Source organism: Cricetulus griseus, chromosome 4 (assembly GCF_003668045.3).
Source record: "Cricetulus griseus strain 17A/GY chromosome 4, alternate assembly CriGri-PICRH-1.0, whole genome shotgun sequence".
Classification (NCBI taxonomy): Eukaryota; Metazoa; Chordata; class Mammalia; order Rodentia; family Cricetidae; genus Cricetulus; species Cricetulus griseus.
In genome coordinates this window covers 207,891,340-207,916,900 of record NC_048597.1, presented here as the reverse complement: position 1 = coordinate 207,916,900, position 25,561 = coordinate 207,891,340, and the positions used below count along the sequence as shown (strand labels likewise).

The window sequence follows — 25,561 nt, the reverse complement described above, 5'->3', positions numbered from 1 at the left end:
ATTTTAATAAAAAATCTTGTTTGTGTTTGAAATTTTTCTGTTTGGGTAAAACTTTTCTGTTTGTATGTATGTATGTATGTATGTAATTTTTGTTGTTCTGGGATCAAACCCAGGGCCTCATGCATGCATGCTAGACAAGCACTCTACCAACTAAGCTATACCCCCAGTCCTGTTTTATTACTAAAATTCTATTTACTTGACAGCAGAGTCAGCTTCTGAATTGCAGTATTTTTTCCCAACATACACTGTCCAGGATGAGAAGTCAAAATGAAGATAATTGTTTAGGGTTTTACTTAGTCATCTATGACCTTTACCTTCGGCATTTCAGAGTTAATGACATCTGTATTTTTATTCTTAGGTTTTACAAAATGCACCCGATGAAATCCTAGTAGTAGCGTCTTCCATGTTATGTAACCTTCTTCTTGAATTTTCTCCAAGTAAAGAGGTTAGTATTAATTTTTCTCTTACCTGGTAAAGTTTAGTCAATTGTTGTTTTTTGTTTTTGTTTTTTTTAAATTTACTTATTTGGCTTTTTGAAGACAGGGTTTCTCTGTATAGCCCTGGCTGTCCTGGAACTCGTTTTATAGACCACACTGGCCTTGAACTCAGAGATCTTCTTGCCTCTGCTTCCTGAACACTGGGATTAAAAGTGTGTGCCACCACTACCCAGCTTTTCTTCTTTTTTAAAAATAATAGTTGGTGTTGAAATTGTGGATTGGGCTAAAAAACTGCTTCTGATTGTTGGATTTGGAGGAGGAGACAAGTCACTTATTTTTCAGTATTGGAATTACTTCCCATTACTTTGTTCATCCTACCTGTCATGTTTAGTCTACCACATAGATGTTACAAAGTCCAAAGCCACCACAGTAACTTTCACCTGTCATCTCAGCTACTTAGGAGGCTGAGGCAAGAGGATTCCATGAGCCCAAGAATTTGGGACCAGCTTGTCTATAATAAGAGATGTCATAGAATGTGGTTAGTCTATCTTGAAATTGCAAGCAAAGAAATAATTGTAAAAATATAAATAATAGACTATTTTCAAACTATTTACTAAAGAATAAATTGAAGAACAACTTGTCTTTGAAAATGAGCACTGTAAGTCATTTCAAGAAAATAACTCCTTGCATCAGAAAGTAATATTCAGTGGTCATTGTTTGGGGAAGAACAAGTATAGGGAATTTTTTTCTATTTATTTCTGTTCTTGACCGTTTTCTACATGTATGATGAATTTTAGTGATTTTCACTGTACTTCCTATCACCTCCCCCTTCTAATGAATCCCTTCTTTCCCAGTAAATCACTCATGTCTTCACATACTTTTGTGTGTGAACCACTGTATTTGAGTAGGGTTGCTTGCATGACCATGGATGGAAGTGGGTTGACTGGTTGCACCACTAAAGAGCACGGCATCCTTCTTCCCCAGCAGTCATTAACTGACAGTAGACCCTCAGGAATGGGTGGAGTCTCATAGGCAACTCCTGTTTATGCAGTGTTCTCTGAGTTTCTGAGGGGTCCCCTTATACAATTTTTAAGTTTTTTAAGCTCATGGCCTTTTGTTTTTAATAAAGAAAAGTAAACTTAATAAAGGATAGGTGAACCTTACACAGTTTTGCTGTTACAGTATCTCTGGTCTGGAGCTTGTAGAGCATGGTTACATATGTACAGAAAAATGGATTCAGTCTTCAGCAACAACAACCAAAAGAGTGAATGAAGTGAGGTTTATTGTTTGTTAGGCCTCTGGTAGTTTATAAATTTATTTTCTGTATTCAAACATCTGCAGGCCTTGACTGGACTTAGGACGGCAGCGTTGACAAGGTGGAAATCAAAGATGGTCACTGACATTATTACACTGTAGGGATAGAAATCAAGACAGGCTGCCTGAGCTGCCTGTCCCCTGCCTGCAGTGGAGTACTGACCAAATTCCAGTTGAGTTACAGTTAGAGTAATTGCAGCTATCTAGAGCAATATGTGTCGGGTCCAGTGAGGAAATGAGTGGATGAACTCAAAGGGACTACTGAAATATTGTTGGTCCAGTTGACAGAATTGGATAGAGAGTATATGTTGATAAAAGTATTGTTCTAATTTGGTGTTAACTCTTCTAGATTTAGTAGCTATATTGTGATTGTCTAAGAATATCTTTGTTCTCAAAAAACACATTAAAATATTGGGGGTTAAGAGCATTAAGTCTGTATTCTTTTCAAATGGTAAAGTAAAATTAATAATGTAGATTGAGTGCATAGAATGAAAAATATGATAGAGTGTCCATGGCAAATGTTTGAAATACAAGAATTTGAATACATAATCTTCAAAGGCGTCATTTTGAAAGGCAGCACCCTTTCCTAGGTCTCTACAGCTGAATTCCTTAAGATCCTTCCAGTAACCACTTGGCATCTGGGCTTTCATTATTCATTAATGGTAAATCTTAATCCTGTAAAGTTTGGGTTTTTAAGAACTCTCTAGAAACCCTTTTTCAGCTTGGCATTCTAACTATATTCTGTAGTTAGGCTATTCTGGGCACGAGCTGTGGTATGCCTTTAAAAGCACAATTGTGCTGTGCACATGTCATAGATGATTAGTGTAGAGAATCAGCCTGAAATAGGAGTTCTTCAGTGTGTTTGGAGTGAAGAGAACAAGAGTAGGGAAGAAGACAAAGGGGTTATGAGAGCCTGTGAAATGGGCGTGTGTGTGTGTGTGTGTGTGTGTGTGTGTGTGTGTGTGTGTGTGTATATATACATACATACATACATACATACATACATACATACATATATACATACAGAGAGAGAGAAAGAGAGACCATGTCTTCCTCAAGATAACTTCTTTTAGGGGTGCATTAATTTCTACTTAAAATTGGTGAGTTGGGGAAGAGATTATATAGTGAGTGGTGGGGCATATGCTGTAGTTGGCATATCTGATGTGGACTCTGTTTTTCATTGTTACTTGTTTATCATTCTCTGTTGCTCCTCCTTTTCCAATCAGCCAATTTTGGAATCAGGAGCTGTAGAGCTGCTTTGTGGATTGACACAGAGTGAAAACCCTGCTCTACGAGTGAATGGGATTTGGGCTTTAATGGTACGTTTCCCCCCTTTTAATGTCACAATTTACAAGAAAAATAGTTATTATCAAAGTTATGACCATGGCATTTGTTCTGGAATCTTCCTTTCTCTTTCTTTCTTTCTTTCTTTCTTTCTTTCTTTCTTTCTTTCTTTCTTTCTTTCTTTCCTTCTTTCTTTCTTTCTTTTCTTTCCTTTCTTTCCTTTCTTTCTTGGTTTTTTTGAGACTGGGTTTCTCTGTGTAGTCCTGGCTGTCCTGGAACTCATTCTGTAGACCAGGCTGGCCTCAAACTCACAGAGAGCTGCCTGTCTCTGCCTCCTGAGTGCTGGGATTAAAGGTATGTGCCACTCCACTGCTTAGCTGGAATTTTTGTTTTAAAAAACTGGCTAACATAGTCCAGTTTTCAATGACCTATGACCTGAAAGATTCTGTGTTCATCTTTCAGATTCAGCTGTCTGTATTTTGAAATGACCAAAGTTCTATTAAAATAAAATTTAATACAATGACCATAGACATGATTCTTGTAATGTCTTTAATCCTTTCAGAATATGGCATTTCAGGCTGAACAAAAAATAAAAGCAGATATTTTACGAAGCTTGAGTACTGAACAGCTCTTCCGGTTATTGTCAGATTCCGATTTGAATGTGCTGATGAAGACATTGGGACTTCTTAGAAATCTCCTCTCCACTCGGCCTGTAAGTAGTGTCCATAGGATTCTCCATTGTTCAGCATCTGTGAGTAAGTAAAGTGTTCTTTTTTCCAGAGAAACAAGTTCACATATGGGCCTATCACTTTCAAGGATGCACTGGGAACTGCCACACTGTATAGTCCCCTACCTGCCACCACCACTTGCATGTTGGGTCTCCCTCCCTCCCTTGTGCTGGGTGTATGTCTGCCTTGACTTGTCACTCTGTTCTTATCTGGTTTGCTGAACAGAGTGGATCTTCTCATCTGTCCAAACCATTGCCTCTGAGGCCTCTGTTTCTTTTTTGAAAATTCCTCTCAGTATCATTACATAGACACTATGCATCCCCCTGCCCACATACTGATGTCATTGCAGAGAGAAATGGGTGTGTGAAAGAGAAAGGCTGAGCCTTACTCATGGGGCCACTATGGGTATTCTCTTATATTCCCTGACCATCATCATCAGCGGTTCTTGGGTAGATAAAGAACATGATGGCCCCTTCTCTGCCTTACTTGTTTTTTCAGTTATCCTTACCACATTTGTACCCTAAGCCCTTATCAGTGACCTACATCATATTTTCCATGTCTCTGGTTCCCCATCCAGTTTGTGCTTCTTGGTCCTCAGTGGTTTTAGTTCTCTATAATACACACATAGAGGGAGAGGGAGTGGGAAAGGGAGAGGAATGGCTTCAAAACACAATAAGCACTGGTCTTCAGATTCCAGTTCTGGAAGCTGTGTTGTTCTGCTTGAAGCGGTTATGCATCATGTAACTTTGAGCAACTTTTTGTAAGTCAGCTGCAGTGGCCCATGGCCTGTAATTCCAGCAATTGGGTGGTATATCAGGAATTCAAGGTTTTGATCATCTGCATGAGATCCTCTCTCAATAAACTAAAACTAAAATGAAAGAAAAAGAGGCCTCCTGTGGTCTCTTTCTTTGTTTTCCAGACGGTAATTGTGGATTTCCCATTGTTTTCCAGCATATAGATAAAATAATGAGTACTCACGGAAAGCAGATTATGCAAGCTGTCACTCTGATACTGGAAGGGGAGCATAGCATTGAAGTTAAAGAGCAGGTATGTGTTGTGGAGAGCCTTCTGATTGTGAGTACAAAGGCCAGTCTGTAGTCTCATGTCATATGTCTGCAGAAGACAAGAAGGGTCCTCTGTCACCCCTTCAGCTCCTTCCAAAGGGTCCTCTATCACTGCTTCAGCTCTTTCGATGACTTCTTTCCCTGGAATAGAAGAAAACATGACCAGTGTCTGTAGTTTTTTTCCTTTGTGTCACATACCATATGCACTGTCCCTGTCTCTAAAGGAGCAGCCTTCTTTTAGCATGCTGGACTTAATGCTTTCACCAGGATTAACTGGACATAACCCTTCTCTCTATTACTATCCTCCCAACTCCCAACTCAAATCCTGCAACTCCAGTTAGATAGATAATTCCTTATCCTGAAGACGTTTTGGTTTCTTTACTCTTTGGCATCTTCTATTCTTGGTTACCATTTCAAACCTGTATTTTCTGTAGGACATATTTAGGGAAGGTATAAAAGTACAGCAGCTACATTATCAGGGAATCAGTTGGGTGTCACTTTCTGTAGTTTCTAGAATTAACATAGAAGTTGTGTACATTTTATTTTACCACAAAAATAAAAGTGACCTTCCAAGATGGTGGCACAGACTCAGAAGCTGCTAGTGGTTACTTTCCTGGCATGGTTGTTTGGCTTCATGACTCCATTCATGTTTAGAATTTATTGAGCTGTTTGTGTGAATACACATGAACACACACACACACACACACACACACACACACACACACACACACACACACGAACACACACACAAATTATGTATGTGAGTATGAGAGAGAAACAGAAAATCTCCAGATCATTATGGAGAGCTAACTTACCCTTTGTGATCCTGACTTAGAACAGTCCTGGACATCAGAGAGCTTAGGACTTGAGAGCTGGGCCTGGATTTAATTACAGCAACAACAACAACAAAAGAAATGACTAAGTCAGTTAAAGACAAATATCGTAGGTGATTTAGAAGAAGTAAACTTCAGATGAACAGTAATTTAACACTGAAAGGTATAATCTAAGTATCACTGGTAGTAGTTGAAATGAAAACCATCACTGGGATACAATGAAGAAATGCATTATTCAAAAGAAACTGGTCCTTGGAGAGCGCACAGACGTATTCTGTCTGTGGAGACAGCTCATCTGGGTAGAATTCTATCCATCTGAAAAGAAGCAAGGCAGAAAGGCCATGCAAGATTTATATGTGGTCAAAAGACCAACAACAGTGTGTTTTTACAGGGCATAGATATAGACATGGACTTTGGGACCCAGAAGTGGGTGTGAATGGGAGATTTAAACTGCCTAGTTGTTAGCTGTAAGTTCAGTCCTTCTCAAAAGCATCTAATAAGTTATTTTTATTAGGGCATACATTAAGCTGCATATATTTGCAGTACATGTAAGTTTTCACAAGTACATTTATCCATGAAGCTACCTGTATTAGGGTCTCTATTGCTGTGAAGAGACACCATGACCATGGAAACTCTTATGAAGGAAAATATTTAATCTGGATGGCTTACAGTTTCAGAAGTTCAGTCTAATATCATCATGGTGGGATATGGAGGTGTTCAGGCAAACGTGGTGCTGGAGAAAGAGCTGAGAGTTCTACATCTTGCTCTGAAGATTACAGGAAGTAAACTGTATCACTGGGTATAGCTTGAGCATAGATGATCTGAAAGCCCATTCCCACAGTAACACACTTCTTCCAACAAGGCCATATCTACTCCAACAAAGCCACACCTCCTAATAGTGCCACTGCCTATGGGGGCCATTTTCTTTCAAACCACCACACTACTACTGCAGTCAAGGTGGTGAATATACCTGTTGTTGCCCTATGGTTGGGAAGAATGGACCAAATTTGTCCATTCATAACACTCCTAGTCAATAGGGCACTGGAATATGGAAAGCAAAATAAGTAAGGCACACACATTTGAAAGATGAAACAGAACTGTCCTCCAGACATGAAGGATTGTGTAGAAAATGACAAGGACTCATTTAAAAAACAAATCTATAAACTAAGCAAGGTAACAGTATAGAAAAATTAGTTATTCTCTTAAATAAGCAATGAATAGTTTGTAATTATGCTAAAAAAAAGTAGCATTAGAAGTAGTTTGAAAAAAATAAAGTACTTAGATCTAAGTCTCATAAGGGTCTGTATACTAAAAGTTATGATTGTTAACAGCAGAACTAAATAATTAGGAGTTAAGTAAACATGTTGGCTCTCCCTAAATTAGTTTACAGACAACATAATGCCAGTCATGATTCCAAAATAAATATTAATGTAGTTAAAAATTAACAAAGTCTTTCAGTTTTTAAAATCTCTAGAAAGTAAAAGGGACTAGAATAGCTAATTCAGTTATAAAGACAAAGGGAAAAAAAGTAGATGATCCATGCTACCTGACTAAGACATAAAATACAGTACTCCAGACAGCATACCATCAAGCGACAGATAGAACCAATTTTGAAGTTTAGAAATAAACCCACATGTGCATGGTTTGTGATAACTGACAGAGCTACTGAGGTGATTCACTAGCAAATAAAAATGTATTCATAAACCAAATGTAAACAGTAAAATTATAAAAGTTTTAAAGTACAGTAGAAACATTTGAAAATTTTAAGATACGACCATTAAAATAGCATCTAGGAAAGGTACATTGATCTTCATCTGTCTGTGAAACTTCTACTCTACAGAGTGTACTGTTAAGAGATTGAAGCAACAAGACACCCGACCTGAGGGAAGTAACTGTGAGCACATTGAACATAATGACTTGTATCCAGAAGATACAAGAAGCTTTTGGAATAAAAAGAAAGCAACAAGGGCTGGGTGGTGGTGTCGCACACCTTTAATCCCAGCAGTTGGGACAGAAGCAGGCGGAAGCCCAGCCTGGTCTACAGAGTGAGTTCCAGGATAGTCTCCAAGGCTACATAGAGAAACCCTGTCTCGAAAAACCAAAAAAGAAAAAAAAGGGGGGGGGGCAGGAGAAAACAGACACTCCACAATAAAATATTACTACAGATCCTGTAGAATGGCAAGCACTTAGAAAAACATTTATGTTACACTCCTTGTGTGAGGGCAGAGGGCAACTGGCAGGAGTCAGTTCTCTCCTTCTACCATGTGGTGCTCAGGCTTGATGGCAAGTTGGCAGGTGCTTCTTTTACCTGCTGAGCCATCTCACCAGTCCTATAGTGGCAAACTCCCCCCCCCCCCAAGACAGGCTTTCTCTTTGTACCTTTGGATCCTGTCCTGGAACTCACTCTGTAGACCAGGCTGGTTTCAGACTCACAGAGATCTGACTACTTCTGCCTCCTGAGTGCTGGGATTAAAGGTATGCACCACCATTCTCCAGCTAGAGTGGCAAACATTTTTAAATAAGAATTTATACAATTGCTAGCAAAAAATACAGTGATAGGGGGCTGGAGAGATGGCTCAGCAGTTAAGAGCACTGACTGCTCTTCCAGAGGACCTGGGTTCAATTCCCAGCACCCACATGGCAACGCACAACTTAACTCCAAGATCTGACACCCTCAACACAGACATGCAGGAAAAACACGAATGCACATAAAATAAAAACAAATTATTTTAAAAAAAGAATGCAATGAGAGTACAAAATGGCATACTCTATGGTATTTTCCTTACAAGGTTAAAGTGCAAAGTCATCCTCTGTGTCTGTGGATGGTTGGTCCTCTCCCCTGCACACGGATACCAAAGCCTTCATTCATATATAAAATGAATGGAACATAGCACTTGTATGTAACTACACACATCCTTCTGTATACTTTAAATAATCTCTGAGTTATTTCTTTCGTAAAAATGTAAATGCTATGTAAATAATTGCAAAATTGTATTGTTTAAGGAATAATGACAAGGAAATGTATATGTACTCACTACACAGTCTTTTCCCCTAGAATTTTTCTGTCTGTGGATGTGGAATCCACAGTACAGAAGAGGTCCAGTTGTAGTTACCACACATATTAATTCATATATAAAATGAAAACCTGTTTTCACCAAAATCCTGTCAGTGTCTATAGTAATTTTTATCCATAGTCACCAAAAAAATAGAAACAAACTAAATGGTTCTCAAGCGAGGAATGAGTAAACTATGAAATGCTGAGTAGCAAGTGAGGGAGGGGATAAAACAATGGACAAGTTTACATTCCACCGTGTGAATGAATCTTAGGTACATTGTGCATGTGAAGGAAACTAGGTTCAAAACCAGCATGTCAGGCAGTCTATTCATACAGCAATTTATAAAAGATAACCAGTTCTTTGGCAGCGACATTTTACAGGTTTTGGCATGCCGTCCTCGAACCTCTTTCATCTACATTTGCCCTAGTGTGTGGTATATGACTTTTTGATCTTTAAATTTTATGTGTATGTGTATGCCTGCATGTATGTGTATGCCTTGGATAACCTACAACTGGAGTTACAGACAGTTGTGAGCTGCCATGTGGGTGCTGAGAATTGAATCTGGGTCCTCTGGAAAAGCAGGCAGTATTCTTAACCATCAAGCAATTTCTTTAGCAATGTTTGATGCAATTTTGAATGGCCTTTTAAAAAAATGTGGTTTCCAGTAAAATAAAAATGCTCATTACTATTTATATGGACAATTTTTGAACATTGATTTTTTTTTCATTGCTCACTCTTAAGCCTTTTGGTGAATTACTCAGAATTTTCTGTCTGTAAATGAAAACAGTTTAACATTCGTTGTTCTTGTTTTGTTGCTTAGCTAAAATGTCCAGTATAATGGATGTATAGGAACTGGTAAGAGTGGACATATTTGCCTTGCTCCCAATATTTGAAGAAAGCATTGCCTTTCACTATTGACTATGAAAAGTGTAGGTTTCTGACAGTTCCTCCTCATTAAGAAAATTTTTACGTAGTCTGTGGAATAGTTGTCAATGAATAGATACTGGATTTTTTTCAGTCAGTTTTTCTGCACCTATTGTAAAAAAAGTGCTTCACACTTCTGACCTTACTCCCTGGTAATCTAGTTACAGCCATGTATTAAGCAGAGTGAAATAAAGTCACAGACCCCTTGGGACATTTGAGGTCTTGGGCCTGAGTTAGAAAATAGTTTCTTCCTTGGCTTAGTTCTCTTAACTTAACTCTTACAACAGAAAAGGTGGAAGAAACTGAGTCTGTGTCACATCCTCAGCTCTCATACCTGGCTTTGATTTCTTGGCTGCTCCCGGCCTGTTTTCTACCCAACAACCTTTGTTTTCTTGGTTCCCTTTTGCTTCAGTGAAACCAGGTTGTGTCTTATTTTCACCCCACCTGGATGCCCTGCAGAAGATGGAGCCATGGTGGCTTCCATCTGATGTCTTGATTTCCCTGCCAAAGTCCTTTTACCTTAATCCTGACACAGAATGGAGCATCTCTAAGAACAGTCTCTTCCTCTGATCAGAAACTCCAGTTGCCAGTGCCCTGTCAAGATGCACTGCCCCATCAGCTGGCCCAGGCTCCCTCCAGTCTCTTCATCAGGCCAGCTTGGACCAAGCTCCTTTACACATATTGCTTCCTTTTCTGTCCCTCAAAAACACATCAACATGTCCTAATTGCAATGGCCATTGTAGCTTCTAGCCAGGTTCAATCACAAGCTTGGGAGCAAGTTGCAGATGGAAGCCTCAGGAAGGGAGGAAAGTTGCAGCTCCCAGGAATCATCTAGCAAAGAGGCTGTGTCTTTGAAGAAGATGGGGCCAGATCCAAGGGCTTCCCTTAGAAGTGAGTTTTAAAATTTATTATCTTACAAAGTAGAATTTAACCTACTTTAAGTGGGTGCCAGGATTTAACTAGGCTCTTTGTATGCTAGTTCATCTCTAATTCACACCATCCCCACCCAGGAACCACTTTTTTTTTTTTTAAATAAATATAATTTTTTGATTCTTTGGGAACTTCAGGTCGTGCACCCCAGTCCCACTCACTTCCCAGTCCCTCTATATCCTGCCTTCACCCTTGCAGCATCCCCTCCAAGATAAACTCCCCTCTAGAAAAATCAATTAAAAACAAAACAAAACAAAAAATAACTCACCTCGACACTCTGTCTTTTCAATACCTCTTCATTCATGCTAGTAGCATTGGGTGCTGCAGTATCATGCAGTATACCTTTTTGTCAAATCAGCCCCACCCACAAAGTGTTGATTGAAATGAATCACTGGTCTGGTTCAAAGTCTCTGGCACACCATAATCACTGGACCCTCACCAAAACTCCTCACATATATCCTGCTGTTATCCTGAGTCATGGGGATCCTGCAGTTATCATACTGTAGGACCAGTCCCTCTACACATTCCTCCAGCAGGTCATAGATGGGATAGATGTTAGGGTCTGCCAAACCAAGGCCCAGGTTGTGGGTCTGGGTGGTAACTGAGCTGGTGGGTCTGGGCCATTGGGACTGCCTTTGGGTAAGGGGCAGAGCCACCTCTTCTAGGCCCATGCCATAGGGACTGGGCCAGCATGACCCTTGGATTTCAACATGCATGGTTCCTATGATCCCCTGTGGGAACACAGGCCATGGACATCATCACAGATCCCAGATGCAGCAAGAACATGGCCCTCAGAAGCAGCTTGGGACCAGATGTTACCATGGTCTCTGTGGGCAGCACAAACTACCTAGACCAATATGACCCTGGCAACAGCAAGGTCCTCAGAAACCAACATGGCTCATATGTCTGTTTACGCCCCTGGCATTGCATAGCCCTTGGTGGCAACAGGAGCCATGGACATAAGCTAAGACCCTGGCTGCTGCTGGGCCATAGATAGGAACCACATTTTTAAGAAAAGATAACTTTTCTTAAATGGCTTAAAGCCATGACTGTGGCTTAAAGCCCAGCAAGAAACCACTGAAGTGTTTGAATTCCTGTTTCTTGGTTATGATTACTGCGGTTGGCGGTAATGGCAGGAGATGAGAATCAGGGCATTCATGATAGAACCCATGAGAAGCTGTGTGCCTTCAGATGAGAAAATTCCCATGATCTTCTGGGAACTTTATTTTTAAATTGTATTTTATCTTATGTGTATCAGTGTTTTGCCTGAATGTATGTTTATATATTATTTATGTATCTGGTGCCCACAGAGGTCAGAAGAGGGCATCAGATCCCCCTGGAACTGGAGTTATGGTTGGTTGTGAGCCCCCATGTGGATGTGGGGAACCAGACTTGGTTCCTCTGCAAAAGCAACATGTATTCTATCTCTCTAGCCCCCTGAGGGAACTTTCCTGATTTTGGCTTTGTTCTTTTCCAGACACTGTGCATCCTAGCCAACATAGCAGATGGGACAACAGCAAAAGATCTTATTATGACCAATGATGATATCCTGCAGAAAATCAAATATTATATGGTAAGCCTTAGTCCCTCTTACTACAGAATTAGAAGACAAGGGATATAGCATTGTAGTAGCTCAAAACAAACCTCAGAAGAATGCTCACCACAGTGTAACAGATTGAAAGAATTTGTACCCTGAAGTAGGAAAAGCAAGCACAATTCCTAGAAATATGCTGTGGGCACAGTTAGCACTACCACCTGGTTGTCTGCCCTCCTCCTCCTCCTCCTCCTCCTCCTCCTCGGTTCTTGGTCCTGCGTCCCTCAGGTCTCTAGATCCCATGGTGGGTGAGTCCTCTAGACAGCTGGTACCTTACTTCTTTGACATGTTTACTTCCAAACACAACCTGACACCTACTGCTGTGTCATGTTGTCCTCATGGGACACTGCCAGGTTAGCACCAAAGTCTAATGCTAAGCACCTCCATCTCCTTTCATTCTAACCCTGAAGGACATCTTCCCCGCTCCTTCCTCCAGCAAAGCTGTCTTTTCTTCGCTGGACAGAGAGAGAAATGCACAGAAATAAGCTGGATGATTCATGTTTACAAACCCTGTCTTGTGTCCTTCGTTGATTTTTCTAGTAAGCTGTGCCTCCATTCTCCACAGAATAGGTTCCTAGTCTTTGCTTGATCTTTTAAGCATAACTCGCCATTCCCTATCACTTTGTGTCACTTTACTCTTCATTGTACCCCAAGAACAGAAGGCAAAATCCACACACCCTGACACCCCCAGGTCCTTTGAGTCAAACTCTTGGGCTCCTGTGATGGCCTGGTAAATCCTGTGTGTCTTGACTCACAGCATCCCCGATTCATTTCATCCCCCTTCTTTTTGTTCACCACATGGCTCTCTTCTAGCTCCTAAATGAAATCACATCCCTTCCTACCTCAGGTCCTTTGTCCATTCTGACTTCTCCGCCTGGGACACTTCTTTACCTGACTCCTCACCCTTTGGATCTCACCTGAACTGATAATTCATCTTTGGGCCCCTCTTGTATAGCATTGTTTCTTCAGAGCAGTTCAATCCATTAGTGATATGTCTCTGTATCTACTGTCTCTGTCAAAGCTAGTACTGAGTCGTGATGTGCATCGTTTTATATCTACCGCCTTCATAGTACCTGGCCCAAATACCCTCAGTGTTGTGGAGTAAAAACCTACACTTGAACTGGTAATTCCCTTGTCTTTCCATTACCACATAGTGTCTTGTGTCTTTTGAAAGTTCCCTTAGTGGTAGAGCACATGCCCTGAGCTCACTCTGCAGCACTGGAAGGAAGGAGCCTGACTGTTCACCGCCTTTGTTCCCTGAGCCATCAAGGTATACACCAGTTTCCCTTCTGCTATTCAAAACCCCCTTTCCCTGAAAGCTTCTTCTGCATAGTCTCACTCCTTTCTTGCCTCCACATTTGCTCTAACCTACTTAATCTGGCTTCATCCTCATCACTCAGTGGCAGCTATTCTAGTGAAGGTGACCGGTGAACCCTGTGATGCCCATCTGAAAGCTGTTTTCCTTCCTTATGCTCCCTACGGAGAGCTGACTGGAACACAGCCAGCTCTTTCCTCCGAACAACTCTTCATGGCTTCCCTGATATCATACCCCAGACAGTCCTCTCTCCTGGCTGCCCTCCTCAGCTGCTGGTCTGCAACTTTGATTGCACAGTAGAACCTCCTAAGGAGCTTGCCTTATCCTTGCCCTCCCAAGATTCTCATCTAATAAAAAACCCAGAGATATGACTTAGTTACCCATATTTTTTAAGTTATTCTTATATATGAGATGGAGGAAAGCCACTAACCTAAAAGACTTTCTTCTGTGCTGTTGTTTGTCTATCTCTGAGTAATTTTACAAGGTGTATCCAAAGCCTGGACCTCCCTTCAGGACTCTGGACTTGGTACCCTTCTGCCTACTCAGCATCTTCTCATGCTGTCCAACAGCCTCTTGGGCAGTTTATGCTATGTCTCTCTGCCGTCTCCTACAGTTCTCCTCAAATGATACTTTGATTTCTCTACCCTGTCCACACATTTGTCTAGATTGTCAGCAAGTCCTATGAGCCCTTTCTCAAAAACCTGTTTTGAATCTGTTCTCATCTTCCTATTGCTACTGTCTCCACTGGAGCTGTCTCCACTGGAGTCCATGCCTTTGTATCTCCCTTTTGATGGCCTGTATTATAGTGGTAGCCTTAGTTAGAACTATACTCCAGTTGGTCGAACTATACTCGACCAAAGCAATACTCTAAAAATTAGGATCAGATCTTACCTCTTGTAAATTTCCAGGGGCCTCCTCTGAATTCAGAGTGGAACCCACAGTTCCTACGCTAGCCTTCGAGGGCGTACAAACTCTTTGGATGTGTACTCATCAGATGCCCTCAAGTTTTCTTTTTGGAATTCATAGCCCCATGGTTTTTATACATCTAGTTCCATCCTTTTCCTTAAGTTTCTGTTTAAATGTGTGTATGCTCACCTAAGCTAAGTTCCTACTATTTCAGCTTCCCTTGTTATTGAATGAGTGACTTATTAATTTCTTAGTAGTTAGGGTTGGGGTTAGGGTTAGTAAATTTGTTCAGTTTACTCATTGTTAACCTGAGGCTAGAAGCAGATGACAGGTTTTACTTTCTTTAGTCTTCATGAGCCTACACCGAATATCTCTTTAAAACCTTTGACAGGCAAAAGAAGAATCAACCAAAAAATTCTGGTGGAGGAAGCCACGCCTAGTTCTTTGATTTTTTTTTTTTTTTTTGATAGGTCTATAGTCCTACCTGCAGAGATAAGTCCACCCTAGCCTTCCAGAAATCCTTGAGCATATCATACATACAGTTGGTATTCCTTTGGATGTACATTATTATTTGTTTTTGATTTTTGAGACAAGTTTCTCTCTGTAGCTTTGGCTGTCCTGGAACTTGCTTTGTAGACCAGGCTGGCCTTGAACTCACAGGGATCTGCCCACCTCTTCCTCCCAAGTGCTGGGTTTAAAGGCATGCGCCACTACACCTGGCTGTTTTTTTTTGTTTTGTTTTGTTTTCATTTCTTTCTTTAGGGGTGTGTGTGTCTGTCTGTGTGTGTATGTACACCACATGTGTGACTGGTGCCCTCAGAGGTCAGAAGAGGGTGTTGGATTCCATGGAACTGGAGATACAGTCGGTTGTGAGCTGCCATATGGGTGCTGGGAATCAAACCTGGGTCCCCTGGAAGAGCAGCCAGTGCTCTGCTGAGCCATCTCTCCAGCCCTTATTTAAGACCTTTAAAATAGACAAGCAGGGAAATAATCTAAAGGTTCTTTACTATTTACTGAGTCATCTTTCATTTAGGAGAAATCATTCTATAGGGATAAACAATCCAACTTAACCAGAAGACATTGCACTTATAGCACATATTGGAAAATAGGTAAGAATCATGTGTTAGAACATGACGCTCCTCAATCATCTTTGTGACCTTTGGTAAGTCAGGTAGCAATTTGATCTAGTTATAGAAGTAAGAGTAATTTTATTATTCCAGAAGCCAAATGTATTCTATCACTCTTATTTTCAGCAAGTAGTATCTGGAGACTAAACTATGTATAAAGTGTCATTTATAAATCTGATTGTTCATGAATCTCCTGACCATAGCTTCATTTCCTATCCCAGAGGAACTATTGGGCTGCTTAAGCAAGATAGTAGCTGAAGAGCTAATATGAAGTCTACATCCAGTTCATCACTGCCAGTGACTAAGAGAGCACAGGCTAGTCGACAGTGTAGAGCTGCCAGGTGCCTTTGTTTCTGGGTATATGCATCTAAATGCAAACTTCTCACCCGTGGCCTCACAGTTATTTTGTTTGGCCACTGGATGATTTTTAAAATTTTGTCTCTTGGCAAGGTTGCACTCTTCAGTTGGCCAGATTTCCCTCCATTTCCTATTGCTTTTAGCATGCCTTTACCCTCTTTAATGTTACCTTTATAGCTCCTCAGGTTGGTGGCCTCTGGTTTAGAATTCTAGACTCTTGGAATTACCTGTGGTATGTCACAAGAAAAATGATGTGCTGTGACATTACCCCATTTTGACTTCTATTCCTTTTCTACATCACTAGGGTCATTCTCATGTCAAACTGCAGCTTGCCGCTATGTTTTGTATATCAAACCTCATATGGAATGAAGAGGAAGGTAAGGGGTTGGTGAGGTTTCTCCCAAAGAAAACTTTGGAAGGCATTATTTACATAGGGAAAGCAGAAACCCCACATGCTTGGACTAACTGGTTCCTAATATTACAGAGACATCTTGTTATAAGAATCAATAGTATTAACCTAAGTCAGCCAGATTGATGCTGAATTGTGGACCCCACCTCCATACTTCTAGCTAGCCATCCTGGTACTAAATTACAGGGGAAATGATAAGAAAGAAGCACCAGTCCCTACCTTTAAGAGGACTGATGAAGAGGACATGGGGGTGTCTTTGGAGAAGGTGGTTGGAGGGTGGGTCTTTGATTCTGAGCTGAGGATGCACATATAGAAACTATCCAGATAACATGATGGCAAGGGGGCACATGGCGAGGTGGTACAGGGACCAGTTGATAATGAGCCTTCTTGGGTGAAAGGGTCTCACCTAAACTGCATATTCCATTTTTACACCGGGCCAGTTAAGTCACAGGCAGGCTCTAAGAGTAGATGGTTCCTTCAGGGTTCCTGGATTTCTCTTTATGTAACCAAGGTAGCAGATTGCAGAGAGCACTGGGTCTCAGCTCCAGGTTGGCTATGTTAAAATCTCCTAGGAACGCCTAGTTCTGGAGCCTGTCCCTAGAGAGGCGGGGCCGCTGGGTATAGAGAGAGTGGTGCATGCTTGAGTCATTTAGGCCATTTAGTGGGGAAGAAACTCCGGGGAGCTTCATGTACTTTGCATTCAGAACATTACAGAACAAAGTAGAAGAAAGCAAAACCAGATTTAACACATAGGCCTTGACACTAAGGGTTGTATGTGACCCAGGACATCAAAGCCAGGCTTCAGACTAGTAGTCTAATTGGAAGACAACAGGGTGGTGTGAGATTAGAAATGCCCTGCGTACTATCACAGAGGCAGCAAGAAAGTCTGGAAGGACCAAGGAGTGAAAAACAGAAGAGGAAAAGTGTGGTCTGCCAGAGACTGTTAGTTTGTCTTTAAAAGCTGATTCCTAGTGACAGAGGGTCTTGTGCCAGGGGAACAATGTGACTGATTCTGAAGTCCATGCAAGAATTAACTAACCAGCAGAACCCAGGGTGGACTTAAAGGAAGGGGTGGAGGAACTCAAAAGACAGAGAAGCCAAGTAGGAGGCTGTGAGGAAGTTCTGGCATGAAGGAATCCAGCTACATGGGGGATGGTAGGGGACAGAAGGGTTGGAGTAAGTGACTCTGGAAAAGCTAGAGGAGAGCAATGCCCTGCATCATCTTCCCAGTAACCCAATGATTTCAATCTTTTAGGTTCCCAGGAACGCCAGGATAAGTTACGCGACATGGGCATTGTAGATATTCTACACAAACTGAGTCAGTCGCCAGACTCAAACCTTTGTGACAAGTGAGTATTGACATATAGGGCTTTGCTCTGTGCCATCCACCGCTGTGTTGGGAAAGGTTTGAGCTATTTTAGTAAGCCATGCAACCAGCCTTTTAAAATGTTTGTAGATTGTTGTTGTTCATTTTTAACTAAGCCAGCAGTGACCAACTTTTTTTACATTTATTTATTTTGTGTATGTATGTATGGTTGGGTCGGTGCGTGGTAGAGCACAAAGGCACATAAGTGTGGAGGTCAAAGGACAGCTGATTTGGGTCTCTTCTTGTAGAGATGGAAGTCAGACTGACGCCATCATGGCTATCAGCCAGCACCTTTGCCCCGCTGTGACATTTGAGATGTAAGCAATCATCTTATTCTGAATGAATATGACTTGGAGCCGTCTTAGTGGTTATGTGAAGAGAGTCCAGAGAGTCCTTACATTCCCTTGACCATTAAAATAGAAATGCATGTGGCTTTTTAGGGAAGCACAGCGATCAACAGTGAAACACTCATTGGCTCAGCTTCACTGAGCTCTGCCTTATGCCATTGCAACAGGAGCCTCTGTCTCAGGGAGCTTGCCACTCCTGGGAGGGGCAAGAGGTGTAGCTAGAGATCCAACCAACCAAGAGATGCTTTTCCTATTCCTGTCCCTGCCACCCACCAAGAGGCACTTTTCCTATACTCTCGTAATTACAACAGCTTCATGTTCCTGCTCACTTGTGAGAATAACAGCTGGGCACATCTATACATGTTGAGATAGCTCAGAAGCCCTCATGCCTTCATGTCTGGCTCTGCCTTTCACATCCATGTCTATCTCATGCTCACCCCATAGTGTAGCCGTACCTGCTTGTTTACAGTACCATATCTTCAGGCATTACACATTCTTTCCCATGTGATTTGCCACCCTAGTTGTCTCCTCTTCATGTCTCCATTGTTAATTTTTTTTTTGATTACCCACTCTATATTCTAGTAACTTCACTGTTTTAGGTATTGATTATAACAAGGTGAATAACTTGGTGAAGTCCTTGGCTGTGTGCAACTTAGATCCTAGTATAAAAGTCAGACACTAAATAGATATCTATCAGGTGATGGCAGGTGCCATAAAGAATAAAGAACGTATCTTTCATATTGTATAGTCAGAAAAGGTCTAACTGAGGGTGTGGCGGCTCATCATAGGCCTGTTTGAAATGAGAGTGTTATACAGAATTTAGAGGGAGAATATTCCAGGTAGGGAGCCCAGCCAGTTCCAAGGCCCTGAGGTACAGGGATGAATTTCATATGCTGGAGGACAGATACTCGAGAAGAGCAGTAGAGGTGGAGGAAAGTAAAGAAGGAGCATAATCACAGGGGAAGGGGCCAGATCTCAACAGATCTCAGCCAGCTTACTAGGCTCTTTGTGAGGCTCTTAGGAAGGACCCTTAGTAATAAGGACTCGGGCTTTTTCATGCAGGGTTCTGAAAGGAAGTTGTTGGGAGTTTTAAGGGAAGGAGACAGGGGCAAGTCTGTTTGCAGGACTTGCTATGGAGTCTTAGAACAAGAGCAAAGGAAGGTACTGGCTTTGTTCTCAGCAGTGGAGCAGAGGGCATTTTATGTTTACCAAGATGATGTGGATGTGGGCAATTAGGTGGATAGACAGAATTGAATTCTTGTTTGGACGTGCTGACTTTAAGGTATCTGTCTGATACCCAAGGACTCAGGAAAATGGGACTGGTGTATATTTAAATGGTGTTCAAACACGGAGCTGTCAAAAGTCTCTGAAGGCGAGAGTAAGACAAGATGAGAAACAAGTGCTAAGAACCGAGATCCAGGACCTGCCAACATTTATGGCAGATAAGAAAACTCCAGCAAGAGAGCAGAAGGAACAGCTAGTGGGATAGGCAGCCATGCAGGCATGTAGGAAAGCAAGGGGAAATGCTCTTCCTTCAGGACTCCCCGTGTCTAAGAAGCCATGCCTCCTCAGTGACCATGCCAGCACCTTCTCTGCTCCTATAGGACCTGTAGAGCTCTCATGCTGTCTTAGTTATCAGTTTGTCTAGTGATTCTAAACTCCCAAAGCATACAGAGCAGGCTGGACTTCTGCCTCCCTCAAGCTTATTGTCCCATAGGTTAGGGAAGATGAATCTGAGTAATTTGTAGCCCAGGTGCTGATCAGATGAGCATAGGACCAAAGACAAGTGAGGTCAGCTGCAGGCTGGAGTCTCTGACTTCCCTCTAGGGCTGCTGGCTTAATTGGGCTTTTCAGCACCTCTTCTGACTGAGAGCCAGGCTGCAAATTGAGAGTTTTGCTCGGATTTGATTGGAAGAGAAAACCTCCTTAAAATTGTCTCTGGGGGATCTAGAGTTCAAAGAAAGGCCTCAGCAACATGAACTGGAAGAGTTTGGGTTCTGGCCTGTATTGCTTTAGGCCAGTCTGGTGCTGTTTCTCCAAATTTGTGTGGCATAGACATTTTGGGTTTCCCCTTTGCACATAGAAACCCCTATTAAAAGAAAAGGTATCTATCTGGGATTGGGGTTGCCTACCTGTGACCTCACCACCCAGGAAGCTGAGAAGAGGATGGTGAGTTTGGGGCCAGCCTCAGCTGCAGTGTGCAAGCTGGTTTACATGGCAAGAGCCTGCCTTGGGGAGAAAGGGAAAAAGAAAAAAAAAAAAAACAAAAAAACCACAAGGGGTGAGCTACTCAGCCTGTCTGTCCTCTAAAATCACCCATCTGAAAGACTCCTTAGATAACAGATAGTGTAAACACAATGAGCATACACTCTGGAGCCCCCAAGAATCTAACAATTGAACCAGCAGGCTCCCTTGTTATTTGAGGTAGAGGTCAGTGCCTCCCCCTGTAGCCCAGACTGACCTGGAACTCATGATCCTTCTCCTGCCTCCATCTCGCTAGTGCTGTTACAGATGCACGCTACCGCATGAGCTGAATTAATAATTTGAAGACTAGTACAGGATTTCAGTTAAGACCCTCATGTGTGCATGCTGACATGGCCTAGTAAAGTCTGTTAACAAGGCAATTCTTGGGCTCTACTTCAAAAACTGTGTAATCTCAGCACTGGGGAGGTGAGGGGCATGCACAGGAGGAGCATTGCCAGCTCAAGGCCAAAACAGGCTACATAGTGAGTTCTCGGCCAGCCCAGACTACAGTGAATGACTCTGATGTACACATAGAAAAACAAATAAAAATATGTATGAGTATGCCTTTGACAGCAGCAGCTGCAATTGAGTCTAGTTTATCATCTGTCTATCAGTACCACTTTGATCAGCTAATAGCAACTACCAGTTTTAGCCTTTTCTTTTCTTAAGCTAGGCAGGGAGACCATTTCTAAAGACAGACTTCCTAACTCCACATTTGTATCTTCTTTAGAGTCTGCCAGACCTTAACCTTCATAGTTCTGAGCATTGGAGTCAGGAGGCAGCTTTACCCAACAGGCTCTTGGCCCCTTTTCAGGTGCCACTGCAACTTTGCCTGTGTTAACTTCCCAGTGTCCTCCCCTAGTCCTAGGCATTGTTACATAAAATCCACAGGGCCGTAAGAACAAGTCAGAATTCCAGATCCATGGCAACTGTAGGAACACTGTAGAGCTGCCTAAGAGAACCCTAGGGGGGAACTGTCTGGTGACATAGATGTCTGCCCCTTAAGGTAGGGCTCAGCTAGGCTCAACCCAGCTCTCTCCCAACTACCACTAGTCGAAAAGGTTTTCCCCTCGGTTACAGTTGGAGATGGTGGCTAACAGGAACTTTGTGATTTCAGGGCAAAGACGGCGTTGCAGCAGTACCTGGCATGATGGGAGAACCCCGGGCACCTGCAAGCACCCCACACCTTTGTTTAAGGAAGTACAGGAGCTAGCCTCATTTGACTCCTTCTATTTGCACACGTCACCTTGGACTGCAGGGAGCTGTTTTACAAAGCAGTTTAGTAGGCTTAGATCTCAAATTCATCTTGAGAGCAATTTTTTGAGGTAGTAATTTCCTCAGAGGATTATTGTGTTTTGTTTTGTTTTGTTTCTGAGCTACCTGGACTCTTTATTAGAACAATCAATCATTTTCCTTTGGACCTACAATTTTTTGCCTATGCTGCAGCCACTTTGTGAGCAAGAATGGAGTGTGTGTGTGTGTGTGCGTGTGTGTGTGTGTGTGTGTGTGTGTGTGTGTGTGTGTGTATACACACACGCGCACACAAGAGTGTGCACGCATGAGAGTTAGAATGAATGGCTGTGTGGGTGAGGGATACCTCAGATTTTTCTTTTTTATTTTGTGTGAAAATCTCTTTTCTACAGATTTTCCAGGGTTTAAGCATTGCTTGCTGTATAAAAAACTTTACTGAATTATATACAGTTTGAATGAAATGTTATTTTAAAAGCAAAACAATTGTTTAGTGTTCCATAAAAGTTATGTTGAATTTTGGTCAGATGAATATTTGTAAGTAAAAAATATATGCATTTCTGAACCTCAACTTACATAGATTTTCTTTATAAAAACAAACAAAAAAAGAAAAAAAAAGACAAAGAAAAAGTTGGCTACAGTCAGCCTAAATAACAGGCGCTGTACATGGTGCTGTGCAGATAGTAAGCTAGCCTCTTACTGCCGTCAATATTAGCAGGTACAAAGCCTTTGTTTTGTTTTGTTTTTTCAGCCTAATTCTATAAGTTCTCAGGCTTCCACGTTAGAAGGACGGTGGAATGGAGCAAAGCAAGGCAACAGAGTCACTGTAGGTTTTTGAACCGTCAAAGGGAGATAGAACTACTGATAGTGGAAGCCTAGGGAAGACCAGGTAGGCTGTCTGCGACAGGACTGGGGACCAAGAGCCTCCCAGCTTCCCTCAATCCTGTCATTAGTGTAGCAATATCTGGCAGGGTTTAGAAGCAAACCTAGAGGTCAAGTGGCCCCTTCCTAGAAACCAGGCAGATCACCTTGTGCTTCCTGCAGTGGCATATATCACTGTGAGACCAGCTTGTTCTGCAAACACATCCTAGACAGAAGCAGCCTCCTTCTATCTTTCTTCTTGACCATCCCAGGGAAGGCCACACGACAGCTGGGGATGCCTGGTTGTTGTGCTTTCCTAGAATGAGATGGGAAGTCTTTTCCTGAATGAAGCTAAAATACTAAATATTGAGAGAATGGAAGGGAATCTCCCCAGGATGGCTGAAGATGACTCCTTTTTATTCTTTATTTTTTTATTATTTTTTATTTCTTGGCATCTGCTCTAACTTCTGGTCCCTTCACGGTGAACTCAACAGAGGTGGAACCAGCCTTTCTTTTACTAGAAGGAGGTCAGCAGACTGGCAGGCGGGGTATGAGGTCTGTGGTCCAGAAGCTTACAGTGAGTGTGTGCAGCTGCCAAGGTCCACACCCTCCCACCAGCCACTCCTGATAGAGTTGCTCACCCACTAGCAGACCTCCAGCCTGCACCTTCCTTGGGAGACTTAAATATGGTTGATTGCAAATGAATGTTTTTAAATGTATTTAATGCAATGTTTCCTGTTCTCCATATGACCACCCAAGATGCAAACACAGAGATTTCCAAGTTGTTATTCAGAACATCACTGATTTAAACGCTGTCACATCAGATCTTAGTTTTTGTGCAGGTGTCTAGAGTGCTAATGTGAGGAAACTAGCTGAAAGGAAACCGGGTTTACTGGGAATGAAGCCTTATGAGGGCCCGCTCATTGCCACTTCTGGTGCTGAGACTGTACCCTTGGGTAGCATTTGTAACACAAAATGCTACAGCGTCAGTTTTGGAAAGTAACAGTAAATATTTAAAAAAAAAAAAAACAAAAAAACAATTAACACATTGCTGAGACAATCTTGGACCCAAATAGCATGAGGGGGCTGAAGACGCCTTGAACTCTGTGGATAAATCTTGCCTATGGGTATAAGCAATGGTCACATAAAAAGTGCTTTACTATAATTAACTTTTCTGATTTGAATGAAGGGAAATGTATTTATTAAAACAAAGCTGTTTGCTGCTTTAGGCAGGTGCAGTGTTTGGTCAGCAAGGAAGTGGGGAAAATGGGACATGGTCTTATGTCTACCCAAGTTCTTACTGAAGCTTCTTGCTCTAATACTGCATTCTGTTTCTCCTTTTGTGCCCTGATTGTAACCCAAAATTTATGAACTAGAAAAGAATGTCCAGTTTAATAAGTTGCATTTTTTTTCCTTAAGCACTTTATTCAGAACAATATGTGTTCTTCTGGTAGTGTTTGGATAATATGATTTTAACACATGCTAATAAAAGCCAAGAAAAATCATGGCAACTTCTTAAAAGGAGTCTGTTTTCCAAATGACTGGAGCATAAGGAAATGGTAGAAGGTAATGTGGACTGGCTTTTAGAGGCTGTGATTCGTGGTCAGTGAGGGGCTGTGAGGTCGTTGGGCATTGTAGAATGGAGGTTAATACCTCAAGCCAGTTATGGCTCTCAGAGGCATCTGCAGTGGTCTCAAGGCTCCTCTGTCTGGCCCTGGAAAACCAGCAGACCCTTTATGGGGACCAGTTGCAGCCACCAAGAAGACCCACCCCCCAACATACTAAGTTGCCTTCACTGACCCTCTTACTGCCATCACCACTACCGGCTGAAGTCAGAGTAAGTTTGACAAATGACCAACGCCTGTCCTTCTGCAGGGACACACAGGCGTTCCTCACTTCCGTACTGTGCTGCCTTGCCACCATTCCCAGTTCAGGGCCTCACTGGAAATAGAAATCCAGGGTCACCTGCCTCAGAGCATGAGGAAAGTGAGGTAGGCCTTATGGAATTTTGGTGGTGTGACTCTCTGGGATACCCAAAGTGACTGTAAGCCAAAGACCAGGTGGATACCTTTTTCGTAACTTCCCTAGGGAAAACGAGCAAAGCCTGAGAAAGGGGACATTGTCACTCTAGGTCTTGGTAGAGACCCAGCAGAAGGGGTCCCAACACCTAACTGGGGTAGGTCTTACCTTCTTTGATCACTGAACAGAGGCTCATTCATTTACCCCATGAGTCCAGTTTTTCTTCAGGACCTATCCTTGACGAGAGCTGAGAGAACTGTAAGGGCCATGGCGTAGATGACAGAGCCACCCACTCTGTTTCTGCAGCTTCCAGGCTCCTGCTTCTGGTGTTGCCTTGCAACATGACTGTCACTGAGAGCAGGCCACAGCCAGCCCTTTAACTCCCCATATCAGGCACTTGAACGGAGGAACTGAGAGATCCAAAGCCCTAACACACATCCCAAAGCTGCCCTTGGCTGATTCATGTTAGGGGTGCTAGGCCAAGGGTCCCTACCAAGAGTGATGTCCCCAAGAGTGGGCTGACCTTAACAGCCACTTAAGGGAGCCCCTTCCCAAACTTGACCCTTTATGCCATGAATCTTGTGGATTCTTAAAAGCAATGCAGTGCAGTACACACAGCATCCTCAAGGCCAAAGCAGTGAAGGAGTGTGCCCTGCCCTGCACTGCACCGTGCTCCCAGTGTCCAGCTTCATCCTCCCAGCTGCCTCTGAGGAAGGGCTCCAACTGTCACTAACACAAACATCTCACCCTCAGGCCCAGTTCCTCACCCACCCTTCCCTCTTCCCCTGCTTTTGGAGGCTTTGATTGTTCCAACTCTCCTCTTGCCAGAGTTAGCCCCCCTGGCATCCTGACTTTGGGGAGATGAGGTAGCTGTCGGTGCACACCTATAGTTACACTGGAGCTGTGACTGGTGTCTGTTGTGTGGAAGCTGTGACATGGCAGGCCTCTCCAGCGCGTACACAAAAAGAGCATGGCCTACTATGCTCTATGTGCCGGAGTTCGGAATAGTGGATCCTAACAACTGATGAGCACAGTGTCATGAGGGAACCCAGGACAGACCCTGAGGGGTATCATGGGGTGCACATCAAAGGTGACTTCAGGTCATGTAGCCCCCCAGCATGTCTCATACCTTCTTTTCTACCTTCAGGCAGCCCGGCCCATCCTTTTCTGAGCCCGCACAGTGCTCACCAGAGTCCTT

The 25,561-nt window shown here is 42.5% G+C and overlaps 1 protein-coding gene across 3 annotated transcripts in view; it reads left to right on the top strand.

Annotated features, from left to right (window-relative positions):
• Armc8 (armadillo repeat containing 8) overlaps positions 1-23,865 on the top strand; it is an 82,248-nt gene extending 58,383 nt beyond the window's left edge. For 2 of the 3 annotated variants that reach the window (XM_027414272.2, XM_027414271.2), the window contains 8 exons: positions 359-445; positions 2,978-3,070; positions 3,598-3,747; positions 4,715-4,810; positions 12,048-12,143; positions 16,174-16,246; positions 17,534-17,627; positions 21,353-23,865. In XM_027414272.2, coding sequence (XP_027270073.1) covers positions 359-445; positions 2,978-3,070; positions 3,598-3,747; positions 4,715-4,810; positions 12,048-12,143; positions 16,174-16,246; positions 17,534-17,627; positions 21,353-21,386 — 723 coding nt within the window. In that variant the 3' untranslated portion in view covers positions 21,387-23,865. Of the gene's footprint in view, positions 1-358; positions 446-2,977; positions 3,071-3,597; positions 3,748-4,714; positions 4,811-12,047; positions 12,144-13,338; positions 13,435-16,173; positions 16,247-17,533; positions 17,628-21,352 lie in introns of those variants that run through there. The other variant, XR_004769729.1, reaches the window with a different exon arrangement.
• Positions 23,866-25,561: the final 1,696 nt, after the last annotated feature.